We start from the raw sequence: 15,728 nt of genomic DNA on the forward strand, positions 1-15,728 counted from the left end.
CAAGGTTAGGGTTGGCATGGTGGGCTGTTCTCTTCCCGTACACATTAAAGTGTGGACTATGTTAAGTCATAGCAACAATAAACAGTATCAAGACGTTATTACTACGTCAGCAACAATTAGACAGAAATGTGTCACACAGCTCAAGCAAAGAGGAACCACTGAACGACACAGTCTGAACAAATCAGTAACACAATGTAAACAGTGTGTACAGTGACGATAAAACAATAGGCGGGGCGGGGACTGATACTTCCACTGTTATATAAATCTCTACATAGCTGTGTGTTTCTATATGAAAGGCAGAGCAATTAACCACCCGTTCACCATTGACTTTAAGTAAGCTACAGTGCAATCCATGTTAAAGAACTGTGTTCAATATATTAAAAATGGCATGCACACACTGCAACAGAAAGGAAACACATGTCTTTTGTCTAATTGTTATTTTTCTTTGTGCATGTGTCATAAATACAGATGGCCTTTAGGTGGTGTGTTGAGCTGTGCTGTGCTGTTGACAATGACAGTGTTTATCTTTAGTATTGATTCTTGCATGCTTTCTTAGGCCCTACTTACTTACCTAACCGGTTTTCTAGCCAATCAAATGATGGATCATCCATTAATTTTATGTTTTGGAGCAGTTGTTATTAGGAAATTGCTGATGTGACGATAACCATGTCCTGGAGCAGCAGCCACGTGTTTATACCAGAATATTTTGTCAAATATTTAGTTGAGGTCTAAATATCCTAAGTTTGTGCATTCAGAAGCCAGGTCTCGTCCCCTTTGAAGGTAGAGCTGTCCAAAACGCTATATGATCACCTCCAATGGATTTTTCCAGTTGTTATATCCTACTAAAACTCTGCTCGCCTAAGGCCAAATTCCTACTCTTGACAAGCAAACCAGATGTTATTTAGGTCACAAAGTAAAGGGCAGCATCCTAAAATAAGGATAAAACCTGCTAGTTCTTTTTTTTATACTTTTATTGCAAAAACCGGACATTTACAATAGCTCAATCATATTTTGCTTTGCTAAACCATGTGCGCACAAATCGAACTGCATTCAGGGTAACTCCAAACAAAGACAAGTGGACACAAAAAGGTAAGGAAGCTTGTAGGATGTGCACATTTTACATAATTTTTTAAGACTTAATGACACCAGAAACCTTTTTCGTGCACAAATTCTGATGTTACTGCTACTTTATTAAAACAAAGTGTGCTTTAACAAAAACTTTAATATGTCATACTTAATGTAAGTATTCAGTCCATAATGTGACATGCCAACATACAAACAAACACACACACACTGAAATATTAACAACTGTCCCAAATTCAAAGATGTGCACATCGCCTCATACAGTAATTACAAGACAAATGTTTAAGTTGTGTATTATGGAATGTTGTTGCCATGTGACATAAAAGAGTGCTCTTACATAGTATCAGATGTACTCTTCATTTCTCAACATGCTGCAGTATAAAATCTACACTCATGAAAACAGCCAAACATCTAACTTACACACATGGTTACAGTTCATCTCTCATCTTTTCACCCTTTGGTCGGACCATCCTGCCAATGAACAAGATGGAGCTTGTTTTCTGGTCCTTTACTAGGAAAATAAAGGGGTGGTCAGCGTAGAACAGTTTAGGGTTTTTCAGCTTGTCTGTGCCAAAGATACTGGTATCAATTTCATTTCCATCAGTGTCCCATTCCAAAGCAGAGGCGTGGAACACACTTGACAAGTAGAGGTCCTTCTTCCCAGAGATGTTGGAAAAGTCAGCTTTAGATTTGTCCACAGCCTCGGTCAGGCCCAGCTCCTGGAGGTGTTTCTGAGGAGTAACATGAAATGTTTATAGTGACAATGTAAAAGAGTGTTCTGTGGTAAGGCACAAACTCTTAAATTGTTTACCTGCAGATCATGACTGACTTCCATGCTGACTTTGGGCAGAGACACAGCTATAGCTGTCTCCTGTAGCAAACCAATCCATTTATCCACCTGCTTCTTGGTCAGCATCTTTTCCAGTCTATCCAAAGGTTCCACATGGTAGGGCATGATGAATACCACAGTGGACTTCTTATGAGATAGAGGCATGCTCAGGATAGATAACTTATTGTCTTTGTCATCATAGAAGCCAAAGAGACCTGATGAAACAAATTAATTACAAATATCATCAATCTGTCCATGAGAGTCTCTTAAAATTTCTGCTGGTTACAGTTTTCAAAAAAAGAAAGTGTTACATTTATTACTCATATTTAGTTTTGCATAATGTTGGATATTGAACCGGTAAATGCACAGCTGTTAACCACAGTTTTTACAAACTCCCTAGATAGTATATACTGGAAATTGTTTCTGTATAAATGGGAAGAAATAATCTTACTGTGCCCGGCATTTGTAACTACTCAAACCATTTACTAGTGAGTTGAAAATTCAGCGAGTTATGATCTTTTTTTTTTTTTTGTGAATCAAGTTCCTACCTACAGATACAGTATGATAATAATATTTCCCCAGACATTATTGCAGTTATTTGGACTCATCTCCCCAGTAAACAGTAGTGAGAAATATCAGATTTACTCATCAATATCTATGTTTAATTAACATGTGTTGTGATCTTAAAGTTGTAGTAGTATCAGTAATGGTAGTACCTATAAATACTTTCACATTTTTCGAAAAAGACTGATTTTATAGGTCACTGCACTTATGTTTTAGCTGAATTTGGCATAAAGACTAAACAGAAAGCTAGCTTAGCTATGCTAGCTAAAAATCCTTCTACCGGAAGTTTTGTGGCAGAGACTTGATGTCTCTATTCAAGGCAATGAGTCCCTAGTCACTCCCTCATTCACTAGTGAAACATGCACATGTAAAGAGTGGAGTTATATTGTTTGTGGGTTTGCGGGTGCTACTTTTTCAAGCCCTGTGATCCTCTGGAGCAGTAACTTTTCGATTTTCCCAAAATGTTCTACCATTCCTAGTCTCAAACTGTGTTTCTGAACAAGCTGATAGGAATGTCTCCAGCTACCTGTGCGATGCATCATCTGTACTGAAACAGTGTAGCTACGTGACACCATGAATCCACGGTTATCCACCATCTTATGATGGAACTGCTCATCCCAGTGACCTGAGAGAAAAAACATTCAGTTAATTTTAGGTGTCTTTTAGGGAACAGTATAGAATACTACATGTATACACAGCCTTATCCACTCACATTTGAAAAACATGGCACTGATGATCATCGCCCCATCAGTCTTTTCTACATTCTTGGTCACCTCAGGCAGTTTGCCATCAGTAGACTTGGCTGCCCATTCGTTGATGGAGTTCACAGCATTCTTCTTGTCTCGGAAATTGATCTTTGAGTGCTCACAATTATAGTGCTTTTTGCTGCTTTTGACAAAGTCTTCCACAAAAGTGACAGAGCTGGGTCCATACAGGCGGTTGCTAATCTTCCAGGTGATGTTGCGAGTCTTTGGGTCGCTCAACTCTATGAGCAGCTCAGCCAAACTGGGGTGGAGATGCTCATCTTTAACTTTAGCTACATTCAGGATGGTTTTTACCTGAGAGGCAGTGGAGGCCTTTCCCCCAAGAGCCACAAGACCCAGAGAGGAGGCCACGACGACAGGGGAAATGATAATGTTCTCTACATTTTTGTCTTTTACCATGCTCTGGTAGACACTGAAAGCCAAATTGGCAGTGCTGTCAGCCAGGATGGTGGCATGGTTACTCAACACTTTGTCTTTTGATGTGGAGGTTGCTGCCGAGGCTGCAGTTGTCAGAAGGACGAGAGATACGAGGTTTGTTGCCCACATGGTGTAATGTTACTAAAAGACAAAACCTAAGAGAAGACATGAAGACAAACAGTACATACTTAGGGTTTACTCTTGAGATTTAGAAGATGCAAGCTGTGGTAGGCTAGTAAGTGTGGTTTAGCCCATGCCATTTAAAGCAGCTCTCTGTGCAAACCTCAAGCAATGACTTGTATAACAGCCACGTAGGCAGCTTCAGGGTGCACTGTGTCTAAGCCAAAACATTGGTCAGCAAGATTTGAGTTGTTCATGACTTGGGAGTGGGAAAAAACTTAACATACATAACATTCTCTAATGGAGGACTAAGTCTGGTTGATGCTCATTGGTTACTTGTGGTGAGGGAAAAGTGGCCACTCACTGACGCATGACACACCCCTACAGCAAAAGACGCGTTTTTTAGAGCAGTTCATGTACATAGAGCGAACGTGTACTTTAGGGAGGACAGGCTTTATGCATATCACCACTTAGAGATGTAGTTCAGAGATGTTTACATCAGTCTAATTGAGCAGGTCACAAGCAGTTCATTTTTCTGGACATGTGACTTAGTATGAATGACACTGGCATTTAAAACATGTAGATAAAAGAAGGAGAGGCGTCCCTTGTTACAGATTAAATCAGGTCAAAAGGTGTAGCCAACTCCCTGAAAGTCTGGACTGTCATGCAGTTCTAGTTATGTGCAGCAGTTGCTTTGCTTTCGCACTACTTGGAGGAACTACATGGCTGTAAAGGAATCTTTAACCATGTTAAAGATAGACAGACTTTTTGGCCTCTTTTTACATGCCTGGACATTTCCCACCAGTTGATGGACGCCCTCTACTCTCTCCCTCCCTCTCCATGCTTCCCGTGCTCCGAGCACATTCATCTTACCTTATTGGGTCCTTTGAATAACTCGGCAGGTTTATCGTCAAGCTGCTTACAAAAAGATCCCCCCAGCACTGACCTGACCGGTATTAAGTGAAAGTATCTGATGGCAAAGACAGAAGTGTATGAGACGATTTCCCAGGCCCCAGAGCATGAAAATCTCTGCCCTGGAATCAGATTTCCAGGCCAGTCCCGCCCATGTGGATGAGTGGGTGAAGAATCCTCACCCTCCCAGGTCCTAAAGCCTAAAACTTTATTTCACGGAGAGTAATCAAACAGTTAACACTTAAATACTCAACTTACCATCTCATGACCTCTACTAAAGTTACTCCCCGTGACTAACTGTATAAGACCTCCCAATCATTAACAAAATCTGCATAATGTATGTTGTACTTTCAGTAACAGAGAGGCGTCTGGCTGAAGAAACCAGTATGCATAAATATAGTCCTGTTTATGTGGTAGCTTCATTACTGTTCTTCTTCACGATAAAACGACATGCCTGCCAGCGCAGGTGTTTTTGCCATAGTGGCAATTAACTGTCTTTATAATTATCTCAGTATTTGCCCGCCCTAAACTTTTTTTCTCTCTCTTCCTCATCCTGTTCTTTCCTCCTCTGTTGCATGATTTGAAAGCCGCACAGACCACTGGGCAGCGGAATGTGGAGAACACCACTGAATACAACAGGAAGTTCTGTGAAGCAGTACAACTGCAACTAAAATCAACATTAACTAGATATAACTGCCGGGTACATATTACACAATAAGAAGACTGACTGTCCAGAAAGTAGTTTGGCAGGCGTTTGCACTTTAGTATTGCTGTAAGTGGTGAACTCTGTACACAATACCGTCAGATTAAATCTGCAGAGATGGTCTGATTTTCAGAACAAGCTTCACTAAATACCATATCTGATTCTTTCTGATAGCTGTGTCAGTAGTCAAAACAGTATTTAGGCCCCATACTGTCTGAGTAGCTTTTTCCCCCATGAATCCTTCCTTCTTCCTCGTGTCATGTGCACTCTCACACTCCCACTTCTGTGTTTAGAAGTGGATCAGACAGCAGGAAGTTACAGAAGCAGTGGAAGCACGTCCGGTATAACACTCTCCTTGTGCTTTTACAGCACGCTGTTCTTTCTTGGCAGCGTTTTTCGATATGAATGGTTTGCAGAGAGACGCGGTCATATCAATAGGTAGATCACTCTCATTAAAACATTGCTATTTTAAATACATAAGCTGAGAAAGTCCTTGCAACTATCATTTTTATTACCATTCAAATAAGACAGGATAACAGTAACTGTATCTTTCTCGTGTTTGAGAGACTCTCTTGTTACAGCTGTTGAAATAATAATGTAATAATAATAATAATAACGACAAAACTCTGAGTTGGCAGAGTTGTACACCAGATGCTGTTACTGATGCAAACCTAAAGGGGATTTGTGTCTCTGGCTTGAATCAAACCAGTGACCTTCCGCTTGTGGATTGAATGTGTTACGACTAATGGCGGCAGAAAGATTTCAAATTGACAGTCCTTGTACTTTCCATGGCCACTAGAGGCCAACAAAGAGCTAGTTATAGATAGGAGATGAAAATAAATCCTCTTATTAAGCGTTCCTGCTGTCACTGCCACTACAACCACTTACTCAGCACAGTTTTGTTAATTCATTTCTATACACAAAAACGTGTAGTAGGTTTTCTTTTGTGTGTGTTCATGTGTGTGTTTTAAGCATCACAAATATCAGGCTTTACAAAATCCCTCTCATGGCATTTGTTCACATTCCAATAAAGTTCTTGTCGTCCTCAACATTTGGTTAAAAACGCTGCACCTGAGCGTGCATTTCATGTGCAAAGAAGTTCTAGCTGAGGTACCTTCATTGCCACTGCTAAATTGCCAAGGATTAAAGGGATCTTATGTAATTATCCAAAGCCAAGGGTTAATCTCTGACTGCTGGGCCTGGAATAGCCAGATCTCTTACAAGACTTTACTCATCTCCTCTCCCGCTTTGCCAGGTGTTGAGGTAAGGCACTGCTGCCATAGTCCTCTGTGGCCGTGTACATAATTATGTTCATATTACAACAATCGTTTCAATTGCTTGAACAGTCTGAAAGGAGAATGGAGAGAGGAGTACTGGTGTGTTTCATTCCATGCGTCTCTTTATGCTGAGAGCTTTTTCTGAACACTTAAACTTACAAAAGGCTTTAAAAGGAACTGAATGATGTGAGAAATGTAATGCAGATGCAAATGTCGTGTTACTTTCTAGTTTTTGCTGATAACTCATTTTATCAGTGTGTTTTACAGTCAGTCTTAGCAGGAATTTTACAAATGGTAAAATAGCAGGGATGGGGAAAAATGGTACAATTACAAGAATGATTATGACTCCCTACTTCTGCACCTGCATGTCATCCTTTGAGCCTGAGATCTGGCGGCCGCCCGACCCTGACCCTGTTGTCTGGTAAATTCCAGGAAACGTGGACATTTCCATGAGCCTGATGTCACGCTTCCCTCCTTGGCAACCTCAGAACCCTCCCCTGCAGAGGTTTAATTAAGTCATTTCTCTCACTATGAGCTCTTATCTTGAGCCTCCTTTCCTGAGATCTCCACCCACACTTTAAATGTGCAAATGTCCCTCAACTCCCTGAGAAATGTGAGATAATTCCTGTCACATTTTTCCTCTTTGTCCGATGATCTCTCCCAGTAACCAAATGTGTGCATCTTGGTTGATTCAAGATACCTTGTCGTCCCCTTCTGCATCTCCCTCTGCCCTCAGCAAATTCTAATGTGTTACATTTTGCTTTGTTTTTGTGTGCAGAGAAGAAGTAAAGATGCACATTTGTAGCCACACATTGTGAACAATAATCCTAAAGCTTGTAGTCTTAAAGTCCTCTGAAATTATTGAAGAGAATATTTTTACATAGTTTGATTTTTGCATCATTACAAAGTATTTCTTGTCATATTTATGGAAAGTCTGCACTAAAAGAAAACTCAATCTGAAGCCTTCTCAGCTTGGAACGAAGGACTATTTGGATAGTTTTCAGTTTAAATTTTGAGAGAAATAAAAAATTAAATTCATTACTGTGGATTTAAAAATCTCAGATTTATTTCATTTGTAAAATGTAAATTCCAAAGGTGTTTTATATATAAGACATACACTATATATTTATATTACATATAAGGTATTATTTCAGTAAACCCCCTTGAATTAAAACCGAAAACCTGAACTTTATTCGCATCTTGATTGTTTCATTTAAAATCCACAGCAGTGATGCACAGAGGGAAAACTACAGACACTGTAAAACTTTGTCCAACAGATTATGGACCTAATTGTTGTTCAGATAAGAGGATTTTTATATCCAGCACATTTGGCTTTTAGCATTAGCATTTTGGGCTATCAGTTGCCCAAAAATGTGCAGCAAATTTCTCACTGGGATCCACTGACCGGGATCTCCAGACCCACTCAGAGTGAAAGTGCTGCTCAGGTCCACTTACCCGACAGAGAGAGAGAAGTTACCCCACTGCAAGAAATACCCCACATTTCAACAGGTGCTGCCGTGCATTGGTCAGGTGTAAAAACTGCGGAGACAGGATGTTTCTTGCAGTGTGGGCCACAGTTCCGCCCACGAGTGTCACAGGGATTACAGTTAGTATTCACTCTGCTATGAACGCTAATGTAGGTGCATCTGTATCCAAGCAGAGGCAAGCCTTCCATTTATTACAAGGGTTGTTTTTTCCCCTCTCCTTTCTCCATTAGCTCTCTTGTCCGGATATAAAACACACTGATGCCGCTGCGTCTCTCACACTGCCACTCAAAGTAACCTGAAAGTCTTGTGTGGATCCATAAACTGCGAAGAGACGGCGTTATGTCAGCATCCATGGAAATACTGACTAACTAACAGAGGGACTGAGACTTTTCCAGCAGTGCCAGTGAAAAACAGCCTGTAGTGAAGACGAGGTGAGTGTTTGTGCGCTTTATGGGATTATTGTCGTGTAAGCCAAGTGACTGCTCCTCAGAACTGTCACTTGCATCGCTTTGTTTCTGTTGTGCGATCAGTTGGTGACACTAAATTGAGTGATCTGTCCCGTTTGTCCCCCACAAATAATCTATTTTTCCAATACATGCTTATGTTAATTTCGTGTAATTTCGACATAGGCACAGATAAATGGCAGATGAGGCAGCTAAAGATGAACATACAGTCTGTGCGTGATATTAATCGAGTAAACTGTAATGAATTGACAGGCTAGAGCCAGAAGTCCACAGGTGAATACTTTCAAACTATTTGGATAACTGAATAATTACTTTCTTTCTTTGAATGCTGAGCCCAGCGTCCCAGTTATGGCGCATTACTTTAATAGAACTGGAAGTATTATAGCCTTTTAAAGACTTTCATGGACAAAATGATTAAATGATCTGAATGTCAGATTAATAAACAGTGAAAATAATAGATTCATGTCTAACTGACATTGAATTAGGTATGAAACATTGAATTGTGTTGTTGTGCTGTCTTTACCTTCGAATATAAGGCGACTTTAAAATGTGAGGCGACTGTTGTTGTGATTTGGGGCTACATTCTGAATTGAATTGAATTCTTGAAAGCCATTGGACCAGGTTTAGTAAATGTTGTGAGACTGTAAATTACAAAACTGTTAAGCTAATTTTTCCCAAGTGAAGCTTTAAAGTTACAACATCATCATCTATCGAACTTCATAAACTTTAATTGCACCTGTTTCTTTCTCTTTGTGCTTCCAAATGTGAGTGGAAGACATATCTGACCATCAGTTTTTATCTGTCGGTGTATCCTGGCCATCCTGCAGCATTACCTCCGTTATTTGTCACATTTAAATCACATTTAACAAATTAAAGACTGCCTCGTGAGACTAGCAGGTGCTGCTTGGATAGGAGAACTAGATCTCACTCTAAAAGATGTTTTTTCTGATCACCTGATGATCAGAGCTCACTGGTTACCAGAGAGGCTTTGTTTCTAGCCCTTGCCCCACTCCTCCTCCTTTTGAGTGCATAACATGTATGTGACACTAATGGAAATTCTATTTTGGGCAAAACCCACTGAAAGATTAGAGTATTATTAATGAATGCATATATAAATTTCATGAAGGAGTGAAGAATGGAAGCTTAAAAAAAGGAAACAGTGACCGAGATAAAGGGCTAATAATAGGCAGATATGGTAGTGGCTCTGTGGCAGTTGGTGGATTGAGATTTAGTGGATTATTGTATTGTTATTCAATGAGCGCATGTGTCCAACTCAACAGACAACCTGTGGCCTCATAGGCTTCCAGAAAGTAACCAAGCTACTTCTAGAAGCTGGCAACAAAGCAAAGAGAGGAGTAAAGTCCTCTCAGGTGAAGCAAATGTGCATGGGAGAAAATTCGCCCAAAGCCATCTGAAAGGCTGGCGAGAAGGAGAGCTGATGATAGAAGGACCCGGGTGCATTACAGATTTAAAATGAGACGTTTCCAGGCTTGTGCTGTCCTGAAACAATGGACACACTGTAATATGTAACAGAAGTTAAAAGAAACAAGAGAAGTTTCATTAATATTTAATAACATATTAGACCAGCGAGTCCAGCAGCACAGCACCTGCTGCTGTAAGTATCAGCAGGATGCAGCTGCTGTAATGAGCTAATACTGATGACTCATTACAGCCCATTTTCTATAGACAATGTCATAAACCACACTGCACTCCTAATTATCATTTAACTAGTGAAAATAACTAGTAGTGAGTCAATGCAGTTTCATCAGAATTTACATTTACTAGTCAGGACTGTTGTTGTGTGCTTGTTCACACTGTTTTTACTCAAACTTTAGTCAAACTTTCACTGCAAACATTTAACTGAAGGAGTATTCAAAGCTGTCTTTTGTTTCCCCTTGAACGATGGTTAAAGTCATTATTGCGGGACTACGTTACCTGTTGCCTGGCTCCAGACCTTTGAACGTTTCATATCTATTGAGATTACTGCTTTTATCTTGTGTCGTGTCACAAAACAGCAATTTTTAGGTTTTAAAAAAATAGATGAATAGATAAATACATAAAATATAAAATAAAAAGTCTGTCCAATAAGTGTCAAAGCAAACGGTGAAACACCCCTGAAAACAGAGTAATAGCAGAATTCAGGTGAGGCTGCTCATCAGTGTTGGTCTCTGTTTTAAATCGAGTGAAAATGTGTTTCCACGTATGCAGTGTCAGAGTGAACTGCATGTGATATGCTCACAATTCTGTCTGTCATCAGGCTACTTTACTTTGGTTGCACCGACTCTACCTTTTGTTGGAGCTCTGTTAGGATATCTTTTGTTCTGCTGAGCATGGCATTTGTTCTTTGTAATGATTAGCTTGGTCAGAAATATCAGACCACAGTGCTTTAAGCCAGACATCAGCCCATAGACTCTTTATAAACGTTGGACTGTGACATGGGACGTTTTTTTATTACAGGTTTTGAAGCCTCGGTGTTATCAGCTTTTCTTTTTCTTTTTATTTGATAATTTAAAAAAAAAAGATGTTGGAGGGCTGAGTTATCACAAACGGCTCGTGACCTGAATTCATAAGATGAAGGTACCTGCTAATTAGTGCTAAGTAACAGACTAATCACTACTTTTGGTTACTTAACTTTTCCAAAGTAAACCCCTTTGATATATTATTTGTTATATAATTACATTAAAAATGTTCCAAATGGCACCAACACCACAAACTAAGTAGAGAGGCCCAGCGCGGTGATTTGAATTAGTGGAGACAGCTGTAAAAAAAAAAAAAAGCAGTATTGAATAACTGAGCTGTAAGTGGACATTAGAAGATGTGCAGTTTTTGTTGCTTTCACCGTGGCTTAGTTTTCTGTTCCCACATCACTGCTGCTTGTGTCAGAAACAGTTTTCCCTTTTAGCGCACGTACTGAGGCACCACTTCTTGCCAGCAAAGTTTTATTTACTTATGCCCCGTTTATGCCTATGTCACATACAGTATGTGGGTGAATATGAGAAGAGAAAGTATAGTAATTCTGTCCTTCAACCCTCAGAGGTCCAAGCCATCATGGGTGGAAACCCTAAACCATAAATAAAATGCAAGGAGTTATGGAAAATTTTTGAACGTCAGTTACAAATTATTATATAATTTTCCCCCATATTCCTGATAACTGTGAGAGGTGTCTGAATGGTGTCCAAAACTATGAGGAAATATTTTCTCTCTAAAGGAGGGTGAACTCACTGAGAAACTGCACCCAGAATCTGACCGATGTAGGCCGTCCTTAGTTTACTTCATAATGACCACAGCTCTGTGATGATAGCACCACGGTGACGCAGACAGACAATAGGCTAACCTGGCTGGAATAAGCCCACTGTGATTTCAGCTCCAGTTGGCCCTTGTCTGAGGACAGGGTGAGATTATGAATGCTGGAAATCTGCCAGCGCAAGCCTTCTTCAGGCCTGGGAGTTTCCATGTAATAGCCAGGCAGCAATAAAAGGACAGAGATATGTGAACAATTTCCTCTTTAAATACTGTTTATAGTTTTAAATTAGCAGTAAATGGTAGACAAATATTCACACTTAAACACTGAGAAGCCCTGAATACACAGCTCACAGTCCTTAGCGTAAGACACTTTCATTACTCAACAAGTATAGTTTAATGGGGGGGGTATTATGCTGGCTCCAGCTCCACATACAGTTGCTGAGAAGTTTACACAGACTCATCATGGACATGAATGTCATGGTAATTTGCGGCTTTGTTGAACAGCTCTTTCCTGGAATGACTGTAAAGCATGAATCTATAATATAATCTCTAATCTAATCTCTTAATTTCTCCACAACGCCTATTAACCTACTGGTTAATAGTAGTTAATGCTCTTTGTCATCATAAAAAGAATTGGTTTTGGTCTTTTGAACTTATTGAACTGACCAATACTCAGAGCAAAGGGAAAGTCCAAGAAACTCAGTGAAGATCTACACAAGTTTGGAAGGTCTGACGGAGCCATTTCTAAATAATGGCTCCATCAGACAGACAATTATACATAAGTGCAAGACATTCAGATGTGCCATAGCTTTGCTAAGGCCTGGAAAAAGACCCAAACCATCTCCTCAGATGAGAAGCAATTAGTTTATGCATGCAATGGACCGGAAACTGTCTGAACACCAGTGTAACTGTCCACTGTGAACTCTGAGTTTTACATTGCTATGTGTGCCAACCACGAAAGAAGCATCAGTATAATCTGGGACTGTTTTCTTGCTAGTGGTACTGGTGCTTTCTACAGAGGAGACAGACAAAATGCACACACTTAGACACAACTGCGTTTGGGACAATGATCCCAAACACACTTCAAAACTAGTTTTGAAATAGATAAAGAAGGCTAACATTAAGATTCTGGATTCTTCCTAAAGCCACTTAAACTCTGTTAAAAAGAGGACTGTGTTTAAAACTTAGTTCCATCCCAGGAACCCCAGTTAAATGAACTCTACCAATTCTGCCAAGAAGACTGGTTAATTAACCTGGCAGAATTATGCCCAAAGCTTTTTGGTGGCTGTCAAAAGTACAATAAAAAAGTATGACTTGTTTGAAAGTAGTCTTCTAAAAAAATCTATGTTGAAATCAACTGATTACTAAAACTGTCATGGTCCTGCGGCCATGACTGAGTGACTTTGTGTTTGTGTCCCTTATTGTTATTATTCTCTTTATTATTCATGGCTGTTTTGGGATGGTTTGTGTTTTGGGATTTTAGATACTGGGTTTTGGGTTTGTGCTCCCTCTATTGGTCCCTGGTGTTAGTGTTCCCCTGTCTCGTCAGGTTAATCAGGTCCAGCTGTGTCTCCCACCTGTGTGTGATTTCCCAGTGTCTCTCTGTGTACTTATAGTGTGTGTTTGCCTCTGTTCCTCGTCGCGTCGTCTGTGTTCATACCTGGTGTAATCCCCTGCGTGCTCTCCCTGCTGTTCTCCCTTCATGCTCAGGTTTGCTATTTCTTTGTGTAGTTTCTCCCAGTTAGTTCATCCTTAGTTCTGTTTTACCATCCCCACTTTATATTTGATATTATCAATAAATCACCCTCACACCTGAATAAGTGCTGCGTTTTGAGTCCTCCTTCCACTCTCCACACGGCCGCTGCCCCGGACCGTGACAGTACGACGCGACCACAACATGGACCCAGCAGCGCTTAACCCGTCCAGGGAGCTACGGGAAAATCTCATCGATGCCACACAGGAGCTCATCGACCGGTGGCTGGAAAACCCGGGTGGCACGTCCCAGCGCGCTATAGAGAGGCGGCTACAGCGTCTGGTGACCGGTCTCCCATGGCTTCTGGGCTCGCTTTGTTCGTGGGAGCGGGAGTTCCTCCTTTTGGACCTCGGACTTCACCCCCCGTCTGCTTTTACTTTCGAGCAGCCTGAGGCGGTGAGCGAGCGACATGTTCTGGCTTCCCCAGATTCCGGGACTCTGTTTTCTGGGGCTATTCAGAGCGGGATGAGAGACAGTGTAGATAGCTTACCTACCTTCGTGGTAACGGATCCTTCGCAAGTGGGCGTCTACAAACCCTCTGTAAAACCGAGAGACTTTTTCTCTGCCGCTCCTTCTGAGCCAGGACTTTATCACCATTCTCCGGCTCAGTTCTGTGTCCGGCCACAAGCTCTCAGGTCTGTGGCTCAACCGTTAGCCTCCCTAAGGGCTCAATTACCCGTTCTGCCGCCGCTCCGGTTAGCCACTCAGCCACCACCACCGCTAGCATCGCTACAGCCCACAGTTCCGGTAATGGCTGAGCCACAATTTTCGCACTGTTTTTCCACCGCTGTTTCTGGGCAGGGAGACAAACTGTTTCGCTACGGACCTGTTCCTCAACAGCTGGCAACATTAGTGACTGTTACTCACTCCGGGGCTTCCCCAGAGGCTGGGTTACTGCCCTCAGCTTACTCTGGACCCCTGGAGGCCAAGATGCCGGCTGTGAACTGCACCGGGCTGTCACTGCCTGAGCAGGGTCAGTGCTCTGCGCAGCTGCAGCCCTCCGTACGTGCGCCAGAGGCCCACGTGCCTACTGGTTTTGTTTCATGGGTGCCAGAGGCCCATGTGCCTACTGGTTTTGTTTCGTGTGTGCCGGAGGCCCACGTGCCTACTGGTTTTGTTTCGTGTGTGCCGGAGGCCCACGTGCCCGCTGGTTCTGCGGCTGTTTTCGCTGGGGGGCCCAAGGACCCGGTCCGGCCTCCTGCTTCGCCTGCTGGGGGGCCCGAGGAGCCCGTCCAGCCTCCTGCTTTGCCTGCTGGGGGGCCCGAGGAGCCCGTCCAGCCTCCTGTTTCGCCTGCTGGGGGGCCCGAGGAGCCCGTCCAGCCTCCTGCTTTGCCTGCTGGGGGCCCGAGGAGCCTGTCCAGCCTCCTGTTTCGCCTGCTGGGGGGCCCGAGGAGCCCGTCCAGCCTCCTGCTTCTCCACCTGTGGCTGCTTCTCCACCTGTGGCTGCTTCTCCACCTGTGACTGCAGCGCCGCCTCCTGCAGTACCACCACCGGCAGTGCTACCGCCTGCTACGGCCACACCTCAGCCTGAGGACGCATCCTCACCTGGCCCGGCTTCATCCTCGCCTGGTCCAGCTTCAGTTTCATCCTCACCTGGCCCGGCTTCATCCTCGCCTGGTCCAGCTTCAGTTTCATCCTCGCCTGGCCCGGCTTCATCCTCGCCTGGTCCAGCTGCAGCTTCATCCTCGCCTGGCCCGGCTTCATCCTCGCCTGGCCCGGCCTCATCCACGCCTGGCCCGGCCTCATCCACGCCTGGCCCGGTTTCATCCTCAGCTTCATCCTCGCCTGATTCTGGTCCGGCTTCAGCCTCGTCTGGTCCAGCCTTCGTGTCTGCATCCTCGTCTGGTCCAGCTTCGGTCTCGCCCGGTCCTGGTCCGGCTTCGTCCCTGCCTGGTCCGGCTTCATCCTCGTCTGGTCCAGCCTTCGTGCCCGCATCCTCGGCCACAGCATCCTCATCTTCACCCGCAGCGCCTGGTCCAGCCTCCGCTTCAGCGTCCTCTTCAGCTTCGCCTGGTCCAGCTTCAGCTTCATCCTCGCCTGGCCCAGCTTCAGCTTCTGCTTCAGCCTCGCCCAGCCCGGCTTCAGCCTCGCCTGGTCCAACTTCATCCTCGC

The 15,728-nt window shown here is 43.0% G+C and overlaps 2 protein-coding genes across 4 annotated transcripts in view; one reads left to right on the plus strand and one right to left on the minus strand.

Annotated features, from left to right (window-relative positions):
• Positions 1 to 953: 953 nt before the first annotated feature.
• Positions 954 to 4,839, minus strand: serpinh1a (serpin peptidase inhibitor, clade H (heat shock protein 47), member 1a). Its single transcript, XM_004561601.4, has 5 exons — positions 4,651 to 4,839; positions 3,189 to 3,812; positions 3,003 to 3,101; positions 1,895 to 2,127; positions 954 to 1,814 (listed from the first exon to the last, which is right to left on the minus strand). Exons 2-5 carry the CDS (start codon positions 3,784 to 3,786, stop codon positions 1,512 to 1,514), a joined length of 1,233 nt encoding a protein of 410 aa, XP_004561658.1. The 5' UTR covers positions 3,787 to 3,812; positions 4,651 to 4,839; the 3' UTR covers positions 954 to 1,511.
• A 3,439-nt stretch (positions 4,840 to 8,278) lies between these two features.
• Positions 8,279 to 15,728, plus strand: part of gdpd5a (glycerophosphodiester phosphodiesterase domain containing 5a) — a 40,997-nt gene continuing 33,547 nt past the window's right edge. For all 3 annotated transcript variants that reach the window (XM_012921964.4, XM_012921966.4, XM_012921965.4), the window contains exon 1: positions 8,279 to 8,587. The gene's annotated coding sequence lies outside the window, so the exon portion shown is untranslated. The remainder of the gene's footprint in view (positions 8,588 to 15,728) is intronic.

The sequence above is a fragment of the Maylandia zebra genome, linkage group LG10 (genome assembly GCF_041146795.1).
Source record: "Maylandia zebra isolate NMK-2024a linkage group LG10, Mzebra_GT3a, whole genome shotgun sequence".
NCBI classification, from domain to species: domain Eukaryota; kingdom Metazoa; phylum Chordata; class Actinopteri; order Cichliformes; family Cichlidae; genus Maylandia; species Maylandia zebra.

Excerpts from the sequence above, each read along its gene's own strand:
- serpinh1a (XM_004561601.4), bottom strand. The coding sequence starts at position 3,786 with ATGTGGGCAACAAACCTCGTATCTCTCGTCCTTCTGACAACTGCAGCC. Across the intron at positions 2,128-3,002 it reads ACAGATGATGCATCGCACAG|GTCTCTTTGGCTTCTATGAT; the intron begins GTAGCTGGAGAC and ends TTGTTTCATCAG. Across the intron at positions 1,815-1,894 it reads AAGTCAGTCATGATCTGCAG|AAACACCTCCAGGAGCTGGG; the intron begins GTAAACAATTTA and ends GTTACTCCTCAG.